This window comes from Carcharodon carcharias, chromosome 5, assembly GCF_017639515.1.
Source record: "Carcharodon carcharias isolate sCarCar2 chromosome 5, sCarCar2.pri, whole genome shotgun sequence".
Lineage (NCBI taxonomy): Eukaryota > Metazoa > Chordata > Chondrichthyes > Lamniformes > Lamnidae > Carcharodon > Carcharodon carcharias.
The window spans coordinates 123,337,174-123,356,987 of record NC_054471.1 but is presented as its reverse complement, the minus strand read 5'-3'; the positions used below and the strand labels follow the sequence as shown (position 1 = coordinate 123,356,987).

The window sequence follows — 19,814 nt, the reverse complement described above, 5'->3', positions numbered from 1 at the left end:
TAACCTGTTTAGTCGTTCTTGATATGTCAACCCCTTCATCCCAGAAATCAGCCTAGCGAATCTCTTGAACTGCCTCCAATGCCTGTTTATCCTTTCTTAAATACAGGGACCAAAACTATACACAGTACTCCAAGTGTGGCCTCACCAACACCCTGTACAGTCGTAACAAGACTTCCCTATTTTTAAACTCCAACCCCCTAGCAATACAGGCCAAAATTCCATTTGTCTACTTCATTACTTGCTGCACTTGCATGCTAACGTTTTGTGTTTCATGCACAAGGACACCTAGATCCCTCTGTGCTGCACATTTTTGGAGTCTCTCTCCACTTAAATAATAGTCTGCCTTTTAATTCTTCCTATCAAAATTCATGACCTCACACTTTCCTACGTTAAATTCCATCTGCCAAGTTTTTGCCCACTCACTCAACCTGTCTATGTCCTCCCGCAGATTCCTTATGTCCTCATCACAACATGCCCTCCCACCTCTTTTTGTATCATCAGCATATTTGGATACATTACACTCTGTCCCCTCCTCCAAGTCATTAATATAGATAGTACATAATTGAGGCCCTAGGGCTGATCCTTGTGGCACTCCACTAGTTACGTCTTTCCAACCTGAAAAAGACCCATTAATCCCGACTCTCTGTCTTCTATGTGTTAACCAATCCTCAGTCCACGCTAATACGTTACCCCCAATACCGTGAGCTCCTATCTTGTGCAGCAATCTTTTATGTGGCACCTTACTGAATTAAAACCAATGCATCAACTATTTCACTAGCTACTTTTTTCAAGACCTTAAGGGGGAAATCCATCCAGATCTGGAGATTTGTCAGCCCACAGCCCCAACATAGCAAGACAATATAAGATAAGGGGTACAATTCTTAATGGGTGCAGGGATGAGGAGCCTGGGTGTATATGTGCAAAGGTCGTTGAAGGTGGCAGGACAGGTGGAGAGGGCAGTTAATAAAGCATACAGCATCCTGGGCTTCAATAATAGGTGAATAGAATACCAGAGCAAGGGGGTTATGCTGAACTTATATAAGACACTAGTAAGACCTCAGCTGGAGTATTGTATATGTCTGAGAGCCACACTATAGGAAGGATGTGAATTCATTGGAGAGATTGCAGAAGAGGTTTACAAGAATGGTTCCAGGGATGAGAAACTTCAGTTATGAAGATGGATTGGAGGGGTTGGGACTTTTCTCTTTGGAGAGGAGAGGACTAAGAAGAGATTTGATAGAGCCATTCAAAATTATGAGGGGGCTGGATAGAATAGATGGGGAGAAACTGTCCCTGCTTGTAAAAAGATCAAGAACGAGAGGGCACAGATTTAAAGTGATCTGCAAAAGAAGAAAATGAGATCCAAGAAAAACATTTGCACACAGGGACTGATTTGAGTCTGGAATGCATTGCCTGGAAGTGAGGTGCAGGCAGGTTCAATCGAGGCATTTGGAGCTTTGGATGATTATTTGAATGGAAACAATGTGCAAAAGTATGGGGAAAAGGCAAGAGCAACAGCACTAAGTCATAATGCTCATTTGGAGAGCTGGTGCAGACACGATGGGCCAAGTGGCCTCTTTCTGCACCATAACAATGCCGTAATTCTGTGATAGTAAAATTTAAAGGGTAGGAATAATTTAAGAAGAGTGGTGGGGTGAAAGTTCTGGAAGCTTATAGAAAATCTCAAATAACATATCCATCTATTAGCAACCCTTGTCAAGACTGGGGCAGAGGATTAAGAAGTGACAAGAACGAAGGTAAAGGAAGCCCAATGTGCAAATTGCAACTTTAGTTCACTGGTTCTAACACTTGCTCTGCCAGGTCTATGGCACGTCTCAGTCTTTATTGCAGATAACACAGCTCTGCACCCGACTCTCTTCCGACCTAGATCTATGAAGACGCTTCCCCATAGTCATCGAATGGTGGGTGTGATGATGCCTGAAAACATGTTTGGCCACATCTTGCCAAGTGTGGCTAATTAGTCTTCACTGACATAATTTATTCATGTAGCATGATTTAAAACATAACATGCTATACATTGGATGCTACTAAAGACCCATCTAATGTAATAGCTTGTTAAGCCTTCTCACATTTTTGTGTTAATTGACCTGTTGTCATACTTCCATTGAGAACTAGAGCTTTTATCTTCTCCAAATTTTTTTATATTCATTCATGGGATGTGCACGTCACTGGCTAGGTCAGTATTTATTGTCCATCCCTAATCGCCCTTGAGAAGGTGGTGGTGAGCTGCCTCATGAACCGTTACAATCCAGGTGGTGTGGGTACACCCACAGTGCTGTTAGGAAGGAAGTTCCAGGATTTTGACCCAGCGACAGTGAAGGAACGGTGATATATTTCCAAGTCAGGATGGTGAGTGACTTGGAGGGGACCTCCAAATCTACCTGCTGCCCTTGTCCTTTTAGATGGTCATGGTCATGGGTTTGGAAAGTGCTGTCGAAGGAACCTTGGTGAATTCCCGCAGTGCATCTTATAGATGGTACACACTGCTGCTACTGTGCAGCAGTGGGGGAGAGTGAATGTTTGTGAATGTGCTGCCAATCAAGTGGGCAGCTTTGTCCTGAATGGTGTCAAGCTTCTTGAGTGTTGTGGCAGCTGTACTCATCCAGGCAAGTGGGGAGAATTCTATCACACTCCTGACTTGTGCCTTGTAGATGGTAGACAGGCATTGGGGAGTTTGGCAAGTCAGGAGGTGGGTTACTCATCACATAATTCCTAGCCCCTGATCTGCTCTTGTAGCCACAGTATTTATATGGCTAGTCCAGTTCAGTTTTTGGTCAATGGTAACCCCCAGGATGTTGATAGTGGGAGATTCAGTAATGGTAATGCCATTGAACATCAAGGGATGATGGTTGGATTCTCTCTTGTTGGAGATGGTCATTGCCTGACACTTGTGTGAAGTGAATGCTACTTGCTACTTGTCAGCCCAAACCTGGATATTGTCCAGGTCTTGCTGCATTTGGACATAGACTGCTTCAGTATCTGAGGAATCATGAATGATGCTGAACATTGTGCATTTATCAGCGAACATCCTTACTTCTGACCTTATGATGGATGGAAGGTCATTGATGGAGCAGCTGAAGATGGTTGGGCCTAGGACACTACCCTGGGGGTAGATGCTGAGAGGATGTTTCCTCTCCTGGGGGAATCTAGAATTAGGGGGCATAGTTTACATATAAATTAGGAGCAGGAGTAGGCCACTCTGCCCCTCAAGCCAGCTCCGCCATTCAATAAGATCATGGCTAATCTGATTATAACCTCAACTCCATATTTCCGCCCACCCCTGATCACCTTTCACCCTCTCGCTTATCAATAATCAATCTCCCTCTGCCTTAAAAATATTCAAAGACTCTGCTTCCATCGCCTTTTGAGGAAGAGAGTTCCAAAGGCTCAGAACCCTCTGAGAGAAATGTTTCTCCTCATCTGTCTTAAATGAAGGCCCATTATTTTTAAATAGCAAACCCCTGTTCCTGATGCTCCCACAGGAAAAAACATCCTCTCCACCTCCACCCTGTCGAGACCCCTTAGTCACAATCAGATCAGCCATGATCTTATTGAATGGTGGAGCAGGCTTGATGTGCTGAATGGCCTACTGCTGTTCCTATTTCTTATATGTTTCAATCAAGTAAATCAACTTTAAAGATAAGGGGTCTCCCAAATAAGACAGAGATAAGGAGGAATTTCTTCCCTCAGGGGGTCATTAGTTTTTGGGATTCTCTTCCACAGAGAGCAGTGGAGGCTGGGTTATTGAATATATTCAAGGTTGAGTTAGACAGATTTTTGATTGACAAGGGAGATAAAGGTTATGGGGGACAGGCAAGAAAGTGACATTAAAGCCACATTCAGATCAGCCATGATCTTATTGAATGGTGGAGCAGGCTTGATGTGCTGAATAGCCTACCGCTGTTCCTATTTCTTATGATCTAAAGAATGGATAATTTTATCAATTTTTCCCTTATTGTATCAAAGCAGACTTAGAATTTATGCCAAAGCAATCTGTGATGATAACAATGAGCAGAACTTTCCGTCTGGTGGTGGTGGCGGAGTGGGAGCAGGCGTGGGCAGGCACAGACCCGATTGGGTCCTCGCTGCCATTTTACACGGGTGGGCCAATTAAGGCCCACCCAACGTATTTCCCGACTCCAAAGGATAGCAGGAGTGTGCGGGTGGTGGCGGGCGTGCACAGACCATCGGGTCCAATGGCGACCCGGCAGTCTGTTTAAAACAAGGCCTGGCGGCTGTTTCTAGGCTGCTTACAATGGCCAGTGCTAGGCTGCAGCAGAGGGGTTCGGGTGAGCAGGCCAGGCTGGAGGGTAGGCCAGTGAGCGGGCCAGTGCGTCCCTTGTTTTTCTGATGACTGCCTTGCTGCCCTCCTCGAGGAGGTGGCAGCATGGTGGGAGGTGTTGGTCCCCCAGGATGGGAGGCGGAGGCCCCCCCCCACATGACGAAATGTGCCTGGGAGGAGGTGGCGGAGGTGGTGAGCTCCCGCAACGTGGTGCGACACACCTAGATCCAGTGCCGCAAGCACGTCAACGATTTGTTGTGCTCTGGCAGGGCGAGTACCCATGTTGGCATTGGGCACTTAATCCAACAGGAAGCCTTACCCTCTGCACCCCCCGCCCGCCAAGGCTCAAGTGTCGTGACTGCATTGAATCATTGACAGTATTTTTCCTTTGCTGGGTGGGCAAGCAGATGCTGCCCATGCTGAGGCCAGCCTGGGTGGGTCATGAGAAGATGAGTTTCCTCCCACAGCATGTGTTGACCTGAGTCCCACATGACTGGTTTGGGGGCAACCTGAAGGAGTTGCACCTAGGCGCAAACTCAACTCCAGGACGTGTCCTAGTCAGGGTGATGAGATGGTAGGAGGGGAGCTTCAAGGTGGCGTGGCAACCAACCATCTGCTGCCCTCTACACTGCATGTGCTTGCGCCTACTTGCTCTGGGAGGAAATACTGTGTGGTTCCTGATGTGATGTAGGCAGCATGTTCCAAGGTGGGGGGGTTGGGGAGCAGGCCTAGCATCTTTGTCTGAGTGATCGGCTGCAGCGGGTGAGGAGGCACTGGAGGCCTGATATGTCCCACTCTGGTTGCGGTGTGCCATGCACCATCAGAGTCCATGTGCAATTTGCCTAATCAATGCTCTTCTCTCTTTTTCAGGAGAAGAATGCACAGAACGTGGCCGAGTGTGTGAGGACTGGAGGTGGCCAGGTACAGCTCTCCATACTAAGCCGCTTCAAGCAGGAGGCCCTTGAACTGGAGAAGCGCCATGCACCCAGGCCTACTGGTGGCGGTGAGGCTGGGGTGCCACGGCCAGGTATTTATACCCAACAGTGAGGTCAGCATTGTCCTCCCAACAGCCATAGCACTGAAGATTGTTAAATTAGTTATTGTGGCAACATTGCTGGGCCATTGGTTATGGAAGGTTGAGCACATAATGAGCCGGGGGGACAGGGATGAACTTTGTCATTGTCTCCACGCTAACTGATCCACTATCCTTGTTCTTCCTTTCAGCATCATCGGAGCACGGCCGGGAGGAGGAGCAGTAGATGCCCCCTCTCACACCTGAGGGGCCTGAAGTGTCACCAGCGTCACACCATTTCTGCAAGGCAGGCACCAGCACAGATACTAGCACCTCGGTGGGAATTCGAACAATGGTTAGTGTCCTGGGGCACAGTGGTGAGAGCACTTCATAGTCACTAGAGGAGCTGGCAGCGACAGAGAGTGCCCATGGCGCCAGCAGTTGGAGGACTTCAGGGGACCAGGCACAGGAAATGCAGCCGGGTATGCGGGAGCATCTGGGGGAGATACATGAGGCTATGCTTGGTTTGGTCTCCATGGTGGAGAAGGCTATGCGGACGCTCACCGAAACAATGAGCCACATGCCTGAGCGCCAAGCATCCTCCATGGAGAGAGTGGTGACTCTTGTGGAGAGCCTACTCCAGGAGACCCATCAGGGCTTCCTGGGGATGCGCTCTGACCAGCAAACCCTCACATCGGCATTGACCTCAGCTGGTCAGTGCCAGTGTGGGAGATGGTGTGGGCCTCAAGCTTCCCAGCTTGTTGCTCATCCATCCACAGTGAGCAGGGAGGTCCGAAGAAACCTTACACCGGCGCAGCAGCTGCCTGTTGTCTCTGCGGGCTCCTCTAAAGGTGCTCCAGATGAGGGCGGCCCCTCTCCCAGTGACTGTATCATCCGGTGAGGCTGCGACGACTGGGGAGATGCCAGCTGTGGAACAGGCAGCTCCCTCCCAGGCAGGGCCAGCACAGGCTCCACAGGCCAGAGGACGATCACCAAGGTCATCAAGGCCAACAGGACAGCAGAGTCAGCAGGCTGTCTCAGATGCCGGGCAGCACCAAGACGTAGCACCCGGAAACGGAAGCACAAGGTACCTTAGGCACACCATGGGTTTATCACTGGTGCTTTTGTGTTGGCCTGAGATCAGGCCCTTATTAGTTCTTTTTGATTGTTAACCCTATTGTTTTCTCTTTGTGATAAATTCTTTTGCTTCACTCATCAAATGCAGATGTGTGACCATGGCTGGGGGCGCCTCATTTCTTCTGCATGTCTATGGTTGACAAAAGTGTAATGAGTGATTTGTTGGACATTCAAGGCCCTTAGTTAGTGCTGCTGACCTGGCAGATTTTGCACTTAGGTGTCGAGTATCGAGGTGACAGCCCAGGCTTGTCTGGGTGATGCATCCGTGGTGTGCTAGCTGAAGGTTCATTGGATTAAAGAATCCAGGGTGTCCCTGCCTCTCTGGAGTATGCCCGGGTCAGCGTCTACTCCCTCAGCATTTCCCTGTGCGTGCTCATCCTCACTCACTGCTGGACTCATTGTGTGCAGCCGCAGCCACTGGTTCGACGTCTTCATCATCCACTGCATCCCGCTTTCCAGCGCAAGATTGTGGAGAGCGCAGCATGCAACCACTATCACCGAGAAATGATCTGGAGGGGGTACTGGAGTGTGCCCCCTGAGCAGTCCAGGTATCGGAAGCTCATCTTGAGAAGACCGATGGCTCTCTCCACCACAGCACTGGTGGAGGTGTGGTTCCTATTGTAGCGCTGCTCGGCTTCTATTCTTGGATGGTAGAGAGGCATCATGAGCCACCTTCTGAGGAGATAGCCCTTGTCACCCAGCAGCCATCCATCCAGCCGGGCCGGAGCACTGAAGAGCCCCGACACCTGGGACTGTCTGAGGATGTAGGCGTCGTGGGAGCTGCCTGGGTACCTTGCACAGACTTGTAGAATCAGCATCCTGTGATCACACACTATCTGCATATTCATGGAGTGGAAGCCCTTCCTGTTGACAAAGGCACCGGGCTCACCTGCTGGCGCCTTGATGGCCACATGTGTACAGTCTATTGCACCCTGGACACGGGAGAAGCCAGCAATCGCCACGAAGCCTCTGGCTCACTGTGCCTGGCTTGCCTGGTCCCAACGGAAGTGGATGAAGGTCAACGACCGTCTGAACAGTGCATCTGTAACCTGCTTGGACAGCTGATTTGGAGACACCACAAAGATCACCCACCGAGCCCTGGAAGGAGCCAGAGGCATAAAACTGGAGGGCAACTGTGACCTTTAGAGCTGCTGGCATGGGGTATCCGCCCACACAGTTAGGGGAGATCTCAGGGCCAATCATCTGACAGATATAGTTGACTGTCTCCCTTGAGCCACGGAGCCTCCTTCGGCACTGCACCTCAGTCATATTGAGGTAACTGCTTTGCTGTCTGTATACCCTGGCAGCAGTATAGTGGCAACTTCTGCGGCCCCTTCCACCTTGGACAACCTCTTGGCCCTGCACCCCTTGCGCCTGTCCTCCCAAATGTGGCTCCCCTGGAGGCTGAATGTGCCACCTTCCCCTTCTAGCCCTCCATTCCTCCTCAGAGGAGCTGCCTCCAGTAGAGTTCAGCTCCCATACCCAGGCTAAGGTGAGGCTTCCTGGAACCTGCAGGCCCGGAAAAGATTACTCATGGCAGAGTGCTGACCTGAAGGTTAGGAGTCCAGAAAAAGCAGCTGGAATGCGTTCTGAAGTACTGCAGATCAAACAGGCAAGTTTGAAAAACTTTCAACAATAAATACTTCACAGAGCAGATTCACGGCCCGGCTGGATGGATGGCTGCCGGGTGACAAGGGCTATCTCCTCTTATCCCGCCCGTGGATGAGGTTAATGCAAATGTCTCCTGCCTGTTGAGCCCATGCACTGACCCAAAGATTGCACGGGCGCCGAAAAATCAGCATTGATTGAATACTAAAGGGCCTTAAGTGGCCCGTTAATTAATGGCGGGCGCGCATCGGACTTCATCACACTCCCACCCAAAGAAATACCACACGGATGTGCAGGGCCTGCCCCTCGCATATCAAACAGAAAATTCTGCCCAATATGACGTTATCAAGTTGCATGTAAATGGATTAGAGAAGCAACGTAAAAGACTCCCTTCATACCAAGCTATTTGCAAGAACATTTTAACATCTTACCAAAAATGTTTCTGCATGCTTTTTACATATGCTAAATACAGCACCTGCTCTATCTTCCTCTGCATGTCCTTCAGTTGACTTTCCCATTCCTTTCTTTCATTATCAAATTGTTCAAGTAACTCCATCTTCTCCCTGCCCCAGTTTCTCTCACTGATCTCCAGCTGTTTCCTTAGGTCCATGGCTGCTGAGCGAATGTTTGCCAACAACTGCTTCTCTTCTCTTTCTTTTCCAAATGCTTCTCTTGCTTCTTGGGGTGTTTTTTCTACATACTGTTTACTTGCCTTTACTTCCAGCTATTTGGATGCAAGAAATAAGATATTTGTGAATATTTCATAACAATGAATTTGTATTTTTATAAATTGTGTGTTTTAGGTTTTTACCGTGTGCCATGTGCTATTTGTTAAGAGAATGATCATGAGGACCAAATCAGAAAATGCTCCATATTTCCAAAACAGTTAAAATGTAGACAGCGACATCACATTGTATATATATATTATATATACACACAAACACGAATAATTAAACTATCTGCTCCTTTTTTAATTATGCATGCTATCTGATTTTATGATGTTTACTTTTATTTTTTAGATTTTGAAAGCCTACTGTTCTTGAATTGGCTGCCAGCATCCATACTTTTAAATCCATTTATCGTAGCCTATCCAGTTTTATCTGGCCTTATGAATCTGCTGTCAGGCAATGGAAATTAGATTTAACAATAGAACTCGAGGAATTTGAAAAATGTTACAAAGGCAGTTATTTAAAAAGCTTTGGAACCACTGACCTTAAAATTATGCAGTGAAAATATGAGCCTACACGTGCTTAATGCATTTGTATCAAATTCTTTGTTGTTTTAACAGAGACAGTAATCCATTTATACACATGGCGGGAAATGGAGGCAAATAGAAATTTCATGCAAATGTTTTAAGGCACGAGATTCATGCTGCATAATTCTGAGATAAACGTACAGAAGATAGGGGCAAAACAACGAATATATATTCAAATCTACTCAGAACAAGGACTAACAGAATTCACCTTTTTCAATAGCTTGCTGTAAAAAGTCCACAAAACAATGTACTTTAGAATTATTTTCCTGAATATATTCTTATTTACAGGTGAATGGTCATCTGCTTTGTCTTACCTGAAGCTGCTTGGGTACAAACAAGAAGTACTGGATTGTGAAATTAGATCAAAGTCAGTTCTGTCTGACTACATTGAATTTTGACCCTGTACAACTTGATGCTTAAGCCTAGAGAGGGTATTGAGAATTTCTGTTTGAAGCAGATGGAAAGTTTTTCTTAATATTAGTAAGGGGCATGCAAGGCCTCTGTTCCATTTTGCAACTGGTCAATGTTGTTGATGGTGAGCCCACACCATGCCATTGAAAACAGGTGTCCAGGAGTGTTGCCAAATATGTCATCATTTAAAAGGCTCTTAGGTGATGTGGGTAGTAAAGTGTTAATATGTAGTCTAAAAGAACAGTAGAGGTTCCCATCTTCTTCCTCTAATGAAATAGTAGAGTGGGCCTCTGCTTACCGTGCTTGAGATGCTAATGGAGAAACTATACATGGTATCAGTAGACACCAGCCCACTGGCACTTAATGGAAAGTTGGCTGGGCAACCTTGAAAATAACAAGGTGAAAATATGGAGCAAAATAGCATGGTGAAATGTGAGCTCATCCTCACCCATGCCAATAGCAGTGCTATAGATTAGCCATTAGTCTCTATAGTTAGATGTCAGTGTAGCTTACCATCAACAGATGTTTTGGTAAGGAATTTGTAGCTCAGGTACAAAATGGTGACAAATTATAACATGTATTAGATTCAAGCTGGGAAGTTTGAGCTCAAGAACTGCACTAACAATAGACCTTGTTTGCTTGGTTTGTAAACACTTCATTTTATTTGGAGGTTTTAATGTTGAATAAGGAAAAAATTGACATAGGGCAGAATCTTCTGCCTGTCAGGCAGGCCAGTCAGGAGCGGGCGCGGAGCCGATCGCCGCCCGCAATCAGCTGTGTGCCGCCATTTTACGTGGAGGGACCAATTAAGGCCCGCCCAGCATGATGTGTGGCCAGTAGCACTCGGCGCTACCTGTGCAGGCGGGAGGAGGAGGGTGAGTCGAGGCATGTACTCTTCTGCACATGTGCGCGAAAGAGCGCAGAAACCTCCCTGAAGCATGGAGCTGCCTCAGGGAGATTAAGTTCAATTTGAAAGTTCAAAATAAAGAAAAAAATAAAATTATTTAGACAAGTCACATAAGCTGGGACATGTTTATGAAATGTGTAAAAAAAAAATTATTTAATAAAACCTTCATGAAACCTCATCCACAGGTGGGATGAGGTTTCATGAAAAAAGCGAAGGCTGCTTGGGTTCTTCGCCTGCATGCCAACTTTAAGATTGGACAAGCAGCCCTGTCATTTAGTTTAATTGGTGAATTAATGGCCTTAACAGGCCTTTGACAGTTCGGCGGGCATGCAGCCATCTCTGGCACGCACCCGCCGAATGGAAGATTGGAATGACATGCAGTGACATCAGGACGCACACCCGATGTCACCGCGCATCATTTTACACGCTGGCGTGTGGGAAAATTCAGCCCATATTTTCTTGCTGCCACTGAATAAATATGTATAAATGTAGCTAGTTAGCTAGCACTGTACTTAACACTATAATAAACCCTTTGGTTTGGGGTTGGACCTCATTACACTGAGTAACTCCTTATTACAAATGTTCTTCACTGACATTTGCACTATCCAATTCAGTTGAATAACCACACATTGAAAGTTTACTCTTAGGCTGAGTGGATGCTGTTCATTATGAAGATAACTTAAAAATATGGGGGTAAGCTTTATTCACTATGCTATCTGTAGTATAAAGATGTAAATCCATTTACAAAGATCAGTTTTTCAATTCCATTATGCACAACATCCAGAGGAAATCTTCTTTAATATGCTTCCTTAAGAGTGATGATAGTTATCTGATATATAAACTTAAGGATAAATATTAATTTAACTGTCAAGACATAATTCAACTTACGTGTCCATTTAAATACAAACCGCTTCTTCCTAAAAGAAATTAATGAATGTCAGCATGCTATGGAAAATAGCATGGGGAATCAAGTATTAAGGTAGGCAAATGTTGCTACAGCTGTACAGGGCCTTAGTGAGGTTGAATCTGGAGTACTTGAACAGTTTTGGGCTGTGGAATTCTCTTCTCCAGAGAGCAGTGGAGGCTAGGCCATTGAATATATTCAAGGCTGAGCAAGATAGTATCATGCCCAGTACAGGCATGAAGATATTACAAATTTTAAAGCTTTATTTAAAAAATGGATACCAAAAGCTGTTTCAGATGTAGTATATCACGTGACTTGACAGAATACAGCTCCAGACCACCCTTAAACTCAAGCCAATGCCAAATTAAATATGCGAAATCACAGCCACTTATGGAATTCACACATTCCTTTGTTAAGGATGGACCATCAACAGAAAGGACAACATACCAGGCAACTCATCTTTCTGCTTTACCATGGACAGCAGAAACATCGAAACTCAATGGATGTTAGATGAATATGAAATGGATCTCATCGACCTTTCATTGTATTGTGATGGCTCTTCACTGCAAACACAAAGAACTTGGCTGTCTGAAACTTTTGGGGTTTCAAAAGCCACAACCCAGGAAGTTTACCACCGCATTTGGAAAAGCACTTTGGACTTGTAACCAGTCACATGGGTAAGGCAGCCAGGTTTCTTACCTGCTTTTAAAAATAACATTGTTACCTGCTTTTAAAAGTAATAACAGAAGCTGTTCCAGGGCAGCTTGCATCAGAAGCAACATCGGAAAGCCACTAAATCAGTTGCAAGGTAATTACACAGCAAAGATAGTAAAGAGCTATACCTTGAAAGTGGGAGGAGGAATCTCCTCCCAACCTGTTCCAACTTCAAGTTCCCCTGCGAGCTGTCCTCCTGGCAATTTGCTTACAAGAAGCCTCACAGCTAACTGAGAATCCTCTGCTTTTAAAGGCCTTCATCCAGCTAAAGCATCAATTCATCTAAGAAATTACGGGCCTGCTACAGAAGAGGTTGAAATAATTCCAGATTGTAAGCACTTTTTTATTAATCTGTATCTAATCTTTGTGTGTGGTAGATTGTGAGGTGTCGCATTTTAAACCTCCGGGGCAAGTGTGTAATAATAAATAATCCTTATTTTTAAATTCACAAAACCTTGCTGCTGAAATCGCTTAAATTGGAGAGTAAGAAAACACACTAACATCACACATAAAAATAATTTGATCATGGACAAAAATAAAACACATAGGCTGGGATTTTCTGGCCCCTTTGTAGCAGGGCCCACCACGAGAGATTCGGCGGCCCAGCCAAAAGTCCATTGACTTTCGGTGTGAGCTGACAATTCCGGCAGCGGGCAGGACCAGAAAATGCTGTCTGTGACCATAGGTTTTTGATTAACAGGGGAGTCAAGGGTTATAGGGAGCAGACAATAAACTAAAGTTGAGGCCACAATCAGATAGCCATTATCTTATCAAATGGTGGAGCAGGCTCAAGGGGACGAATAGCCCACTCCTGTTCCTAATTCTCGTGTTATTGTATGCATGCTGCAGTAAATCATGGAATTCCAATAGCCACTACCCCTTATCTAATTTTATCGTTTACACAAACTGGTTATTAAGTGAAATTGCATTAGGAACAAAAAGGCAGGATGTCCGTTGCAAATACAATTCAAATTTGATATCCAAAAACAACCGTAAATGGAAAGTTTATACTGTTCATCTGGTCTATTTCTTGGTGTTGAGTTCATAAACTTAAAGGAATAATCAGTAGTCATAGATCAATGCTTCAGCAGCCTTTTTTAACTGAATTCTCAAAACAAAAGCATAGAAAAGAAGATGGTGTACACGTTTCTTCAGATGGGGCATGTATTTGTACATCTACATTTCTTAGCATGACTTGTGCTCGTTGAGAGAAATTTGGGTCAGGCAGTTGACACAAATTGTTTTGTCTTGGTTTATGAGGATTAGTTAGGTCTGGGAAGCTGGGGGAGATGAGAGGCCCTGCTTCAGTGGTCATCTTAGTTATGTTTGTTATGGTTCATGATTAATGGATAGGTTTCTGTGCTGGGGCAGGGATTGGTTTCTGCAAAATAAGCCTCCAAGAATTTCTCCCAGACTGGTATTCCACCAGCTCCAGGTGGAGGCCAAACATCACTAATTCTGATCTCACATGTCAGTAACATTTTATTTTGTCAATTAATCATTTACTTAAATTTGTAATACCACATTGTGCAGTATAAATATTCTTGCTGAGAAAAGAGACCCGTTGAAGTTTGTGATCTTGTACTCTTCAGGGCACTTCGCAAGTATACCAATATATGGGTAAGACAATTTATACTGTATGTGAAGAGAGTGCTGACTGGTTGCCAAGTGGACTCTAATTGGTAGAGGCATCGCCATGGAGAATGCACCATTAATGGTGTCAGACAGTTAACTGCCAAACATTGTTTGAAATTTAAACCAGGCAGCTTGACCCTGATTAGTTAAGGCATTGCCCTAAGGAATGAGTCAGTGAATGACTGTCACTTATTTTGTTTATCTGAAACAGACACAATGTGTGTACGTGTTCTTTCTGTCTGCAAAGAACAGGGCCCTGTGTATTAATATATGTAGCTTCCAGTACACATAAATGTGCCGCACAGTGAGCCCGACTGACTATTTTAAATTGTTGTCAGCGTAATTCTTAGCACACTGAGGATTATTTAGCAAATGTTGTCCAATCGCGGAATCACATCTAATGTTGGATTGTGTTTTGAGTTTTGCAAGCAGGGGCTGGTTGGGTATGGTCTGTATCTTTACCATTGCAAACAGCGGCTGGGACATGCTGTTTGATACGATCCGCCAGTCTTTCGGGCATACGGCCTACATACCTAACATCACACTGGCACTGAAACTCATAAACCACATTACTCATTTGTGTGACAGGCAGAACATCTTTTTGGCTTGACGGCAGCATCCTGTTAATGACAAATAATGTTGCTATTGCATAGTCGTAGCATGAAACAGCTATTGCTCAAATTTTTGAGATATCTTGCCCTTCCAGAGTAATCTGAGGTAGACTGGGCATTTTTCAGGGCCAAAAGTGAGGGTCCTAGGGCCTGTTCATGGGTTTGTGCTGACAACCAATTTAAGATGGTCAGTTGGGCTCGCTTTTGTAGCACATTTGCATGTACTGGAAGCTACATATATTGATACACAGGGCCCTGTTCTTTGCACACACATTGCGCCTGTTTCAGCTAAACAAAATAAGTGACAGTCATTCACCGATTCATTCTTCAGGGCAATGCCTTGACCAATCAAGATCAAGCTGCCTGGTTTAAATTTCACACAATGCTTGGCAGTTAACTGTCAGTCACCATCACTGGTGCATTTGCCAGGTAATGCCAATCAGAGTCCACTTGCCGACCAATCAGCACTCTCATCACATACAGTATAAATTGTTGACTTCCCCCTATATTGGTCTTCTTGCAAGGTGCCCTGATGAGCGCAAGATGAAAAGCTTCAACATCTCTTTTTTTCAGCAATTCTCAAGTTCTGTACTACCAAATTACTATTTATAAATATTCTATCAAATTGTTGCGTAGTATACCAGATAATAAAGGTTTTCCTAGCATCAGTTGCTGAATATTATCCAGAATCTCACTGCTTCCTGTTTCTTCTATACATCTTACAATCATGTAGAAACTTTTCCAATGTAAAGATTTACCTGTCCAATACGACATTTCAGCTCTGCTCTCTCCAGTTCCCAGGCATACTTGTCACTGGAATACTGATGCTGCAGTTCTGCCCTTTGATCTTCTTCCTTTTTAACTTTAACCTGAACACCTTCCAAAATAGTCCTAAGATCAAGTAAAATTCTTCTGTTTTCACCAGTCTAGGATAAAAGTTACAACTCTTTAGATATATATTTTATAAATCAACATATAAAGTTTCATTATGTGCCAGCTTGTGTCAGGTGGTAGAACTCTCCACTCTGTGCCAAAGGCTTTGAGTTCCATAGCAGAGTTTAAGTTTGTACTGCCTGCAAAAATCTAAGAAAATACAGTATATTTTAGCAGGATGAGACATTAAACCTATCTGCCTGTTCTGATGGATGTTAAGATCTCATGGCACTATTAGGGCAGCAAGGATGTCTCCTGATTCAGGCCTCACCAATACTACCAAAAAAATCTTCTACTTATGTGGGATACCAGAGTGCTGCTGACACTGGTGGAACTATGTTCCTGTATGAGTCAGTAATTAGCAGGGATGGGAATAAATCTAGAATACAGGTTTTGTTTTCCTGAGCTAATTTAATCTGATGACTAACATATGTTCAATCACATTATTTCCACAAAAGGCTGAACTGTCAAACTGATCATCAAAACAAAGGAAGTTCTGTTTAATAAACATTCACACAGCTTTACAAATAGCTGAGGCCAGAGCATCGATCCTTGCAGCACTCCACTAGCCACAGCCTACCAACTTGAACATATCCCATTTATGCCTACTTCTTGCTTCCTATCCGTTAACCAATTCTCTATCCATGCTAATATATTATCTCCAACTCCACGAGCCCTTAGCTTGTCGATTAACCTTTTGTGTGGCACCTTATTGAATTTCTTTTGGATATCCAGGTATACTACATCTACTGGTTCCCCTTTATCTACCCTACTTGATACATCCTCAAAAAGCTCTAATCAATTTGTCGGACATGAATTCTCCTTTGTAAAGCTGACAATACAAAGCTAGGTGAAACTGTAAAATGTGAGGAGAACGCAGAGGCTGCAAAGAGATTATCAGGTCATTTATTTCATTGTTGTTTGTGCAGCCTTGTTCTGTGTACAAATTGGCTGCAGTGTTTCCCACAGTACAACAGTGATCACGTTTCAAAAGTACTCGATTGGCTGTGAAACATTTTGGAAGGTCCTGAAAGCAAGTTCTTTTTTTAATCTTCCTATTCACACAGTACTTTGAAAGGTCATGGAAATATAATTACTGTTGCTACTCAAATTACATAGTAAATAGAGAATGTAAAATACTATTCAGATTTAACAAAATGCCTTATTATGAGACTACTCAAAAGGCACCATTCCAAGAAAAATATAAAATGTCCACTTGGTATTTATTCGATGTTTATAATTAATTATTTAATTACATTTTCTTTTAAAAGTCAGAGTCTGTCGATGTTCACATTTCAGCAATTTTAAACATTTATCATGACTTTTTGGGAGGGTGTGTTTTTAATTAATTGAAGGAAGCAAGAACATAGAACAGCTAAATACAGTTAGAAAGGGGCTGTGCACCCCACGAATCAAAAGAAACGTTTGATTATTTAACTTTTAGCATCAACATTTCATGTGAAGGAACTTCACATAGAGCACAATATGTGCTACCTTTAAAAAAGCAGAATGTACCAAGCCGCCTCTTTCAAAGATCATTGACTTTTTTCCTGTCAGTTTGGAACTCAATATGAACTATATCTGTCCCGAGAATCCCCTTTAGTAAACAACTACAATATGTACTTCATTTTTACGCGATCTACCCTGTTGATGTTAATGTTGGGAACTTTGATGAAGTCAACAATGAAATATTCCCCAGATGACTTTAACCCTCACTTTGCCGACCAATGAGTGAACCCTGATGCACTGTACTTACTTGGATCTGGGCGATTTCCCGCAGTAACATTTCCTTTTCTTTCACCCAGACTTCTTTGTCTTGTCTGTAGCGTTTCTTCACTTCCTCGAATTTTCTCTTGAGCCGGAAGAGCTGGTACTGGACCTCACTTCTATCGGGTTGAGTTGTGCTGGCGATGACTTGCACGAGCCCTTGTCTCGGCTCCTCAAAGCCATTTGAGGTTGACATGTTTCTGAGAGGACTCCGGCTCCTCTCCCTGCCTCTGCCCTTAGCTCGGGGCTTAGACACGGGCTCCGCGCCCCGCACTCTACTCGCACAGCCTCCACCATAAGACCCTGCATTATGGCCTGAGACATTCCACATCTCCGGCATTCTGCGAGCAGGGAAAATACCTTTTTTTTTAAACCCCGCGTCCTTCGTCCAGAAAAGGAGTGGCGAGCCACTTCATCTAAAATCAGCCATGGCTCCGTGCAACCTCGCCTCTCGGCGCTGCTGAATGGCTCAGGGGCATCGGTTTTAACTGGCGCGCCCGCTAACAAGGTCAAATCAGGCACAACACGTTGCCAAGATTACGGTGTGTAAGTCACACGCTGGAACACCGCAGATTCCTAAACTTATTTTAGCATAGTTTGTTTAACAACACCGGTGACATTTAGCCCGCTGGGGATTAAGGTTTTACTACCTTAAAGGCGCCATATAAATGCAAGGTAGTTGTTACACTCCAACTGACACTCCCCCAATCGCAGTCCTCACAAATAACCTCACAAAACTATAGATTTAGTGCAAAACATACCGGCTCCTATAAATATAACTGGTAATGCAAGGCGGTTACACTTGGCAGCAAGCTTTATTTCCCTCGCTCAGAATGCCCAGAGCTGTTTTCTCTCCAGCTGTTACAAACTTCAAAGCTTTCATTGCTTTGGATCTGATGGTTGGTTGTTGTTGGACAGTGCAAAATCGCCACTGCTAAGCTGAATGGCCGATCCTTCATAAAACTGCAAGAAAGCTGCCTATATCGTGGATATTTTTGAAAATCGTAGAAACTCTGGCACTGAATCGTTGTAATCACTAAGCAACAGAAACTCAGGATAAATACCCTCCTCAGCGCATCACGTTCTAGAAAAATTAAAAAACCCGTCCAGTTTAGTTAAAATTCTGAAAGAAGAAACAGCAACATCAGGCACCCAGTGAGCAAGCATCGCTGTTAAAAACAAAATATGTGTTCGGTGTGCCTCACCTGCCTTCCCCCATGAAGTTACTCTCAGTTTTCCCCCTTCTCTGGACATCCTGAACGTGTTGGTCCACAACGGAGCGAGCCACTGCATGCGGAAAGATGACGCGCTTCGGAAATCTCTGTCCGACCCCTTCTGAGAAAGCGAAAGAGACGTCAAGAACAAGATCAATGTTCAATTTATCGCCAAGTCCAAAGCGGCTCACTTCCCAACACGTGACGTAAAATCAGAGCACTTAAACAACCCAAGCTGACTCTCCTACATGAAATGTGACCCTCCCAGGTTGAGACCACTTTCAGGTTTACAATGAACCACAGCTATGACAAGGAATTCAGCAAAGTGTACTGACAACAGCTCTAATGTCACCTCCGGTTTAGGGCGTTAATCCTCGGGTCACATAAAACACCCCCATCTCCGCGCTTCGGAGACCCAGCAGACGTTATATAAAACACAAAGCCCTTGATGCACAGAGCCACCAGGATCAGATCAAGGAGCTTCACTGACCGACTGCACGTTATTGATTGTATAATCCACAACAGCATAAAACTCGTCTCTTTTCTATTGAGTAAAATTGATGCGATTTTGGTTATCAAGAAACACCTGCATTTGCTGCTTGGTACAGAACAGAAATCTGTGCGCTATCTTCGTAAGTTTTTGTCTTTGTTAGCGGTGTATGACACACATACTATGCATAACCGGATGTTTATGTGAAATCCGTGGCAAAGCACTACAGAGATAAAAACAAAATACTGCGGATGCTGGAAATCCAAAACAAAAACAGAATTACCTGGAAAAACTCAGCAGGTCTGACAGCATCGGCGGAGAAAAAAAGAGTTGACGTTTCGAGTCCTCATGACCCTTCGACAGAACTAAGTAGAAATAGGAAAGGGGTGAAATATAAGCTGGTTAAACCAGCTTAAACCAGTTTATATTTCACCCCTTTCCTATTTCTACTTAGTTCTGTGGAAGGATCATGAGGACTCGAAACGTCAACTCATCTTCTCCGCTGATGCTGCCAGACCTGCTGAGTTTTTCCACGTAATTCTGTTTTTGCAAAGCACTACAACCCGTTAAAGTAAAGGGGGTCACGTTATACTGAGTAGCCCAAACGTCCCAGCTTCCAGGTGGTGGATTTATGTCATTGACGTTGTGCTTATTAAACAGTAAGTTTGTGATGCATTTATCCGTTTTATTTTATCAAACTGCAGATACACACTACATTTTAGAAATAAAAGAATTGCATTTATTTAGTGCCTTTCACACCCTCATGATGTCTCAAGGTGCTTTTCAGCCAATGAAGTATTTTTGAAGTGTAGTTACTGTGGCAGCCAATTTGTACACAGTACCTCCCACAAACAGCACTGTGATAATGGCCAAATGATGTTTTTTTTGTGTGTGTGATGTTGATGGAGAGGTG

The 19,814-nt window shown here is 44.4% G+C and overlaps 1 protein-coding gene across 2 annotated transcripts in view; it reads right to left on the bottom strand.

Moving 5' to 3' along the window:
- LOC121278393 (uncharacterized protein KIAA0408-like) overlaps positions 1 to 18,197 on the bottom strand; it is a 29,670-nt gene extending 11,473 nt beyond the window's left edge. The window contains exons 1-3 of one of the 2 annotated variants that reach the window (XM_041188769.1): positions 17,187 to 18,195; positions 15,256 to 15,423; positions 8,536 to 8,784 (exon numbers count right to left, since the gene is read on the bottom strand). In XM_041188769.1, the coding sequence (XP_041044703.1) occupies positions 8,536 to 8,784; positions 15,256 to 15,423; positions 17,187 to 17,537 (768 nt within the window). In that variant the 5' untranslated portion in view covers positions 17,538 to 18,195. Of the gene's footprint in view, positions 1 to 8,535; positions 8,785 to 15,255; positions 15,424 to 17,186 lie in introns of both variants that reach the window. The other variant, XM_041188770.1, reaches the window with a different exon arrangement.
- Positions 18,198 to 19,814: the final 1,617 nt, after the last annotated feature.